Source organism: Etheostoma spectabile, chromosome 4 (genome assembly GCF_008692095.1).
Source record: "Etheostoma spectabile isolate EspeVRDwgs_2016 chromosome 4, UIUC_Espe_1.0, whole genome shotgun sequence".
In the NCBI taxonomy this organism is placed as follows: Eukaryota; Metazoa; Chordata; class Actinopteri; order Perciformes; family Percidae; genus Etheostoma; species Etheostoma spectabile.
The window spans coordinates 2,974,867-2,975,574 of record NC_045736.1 but is presented as its reverse complement, the minus strand read 5'-3'; the positions used below and the strand labels follow the sequence as shown (position 1 = coordinate 2,975,574).

The window sequence follows — 708 nt, the reverse complement described above, 5'->3', positions numbered from 1 at the left end:
CCACTTTTGCTGCAATAACTCCTGAACGGTTTCGTCCAAAGCTGAAAATGCAGCTGTATTTGACAGATGACACGTGTAGGTTGCTTGTGACAAAATATTAGCTTTTGGTGAGATACGACCGCTTAGTAAATTACGCTTAATTAAAAAGTGTTTCAACTGTCCCGCCTCTCCCCTAGGTACATCTGTTTCTGTGTGTTTTTCTTTCATGTGAAACAGTAGGTTGAATCTCTCCTTGTCTTCTCCTCAGGGTGTGGTGAGGGTCCACTTGCTGGAGGCCAGAGACCTGGTGGCCATGGACACATACATGAGGGGTTTAGTAAAAGGCAAATCAGACCCCTATGCAACACTTCGAGTGGGCACCCGAAATTTTAAAAGCAAGACCATCAAAGAGACTTTGAACCCCGTATGGAATGAAGTGTATGAGGTAGAGTAGCAGTAACACACATACCTTGTAACATTTCTGTCAACAACATCTTTTTTAGTTGCACTGTAATCCTGTACAAGTGGGTTTATCCCAAGAAGGTGCAGATTGTCTACTTGGTGATGTGAGAGAGCACATTAGAGGGTGACAATTTTTTGTCGCGTGATTCCCGCGGGAGTCCCGCGTCAATCTCACTGTTGGTAACGTGATAGGGACGAATAGAGCATTGAAAAGGAGCGGGAAAATTTGTGAGGCATTGTGATTATTGAATCATAGAGACAAGGGGA

General features: G+C 44.1%; 1 protein-coding gene across 2 annotated transcripts in view; it reads left to right on the top strand.

Moving 5' to 3' along the window:
* Positions 1–708, top strand: part of esyt3 (extended synaptotagmin-like protein 3) — a 26,661-nt gene that overhangs the window by 7,196 nt on the left and 18,757 nt on the right. For both annotated transcript variants that reach the window (XM_032512926.1, XM_032512927.1), the window contains exon 9: positions 248–424. In XM_032512926.1, the coding sequence (XP_032368817.1) occupies positions 248–424 (177 nt within the window). The remainder of the gene's footprint in view (positions 1–247; positions 425–708) is intronic.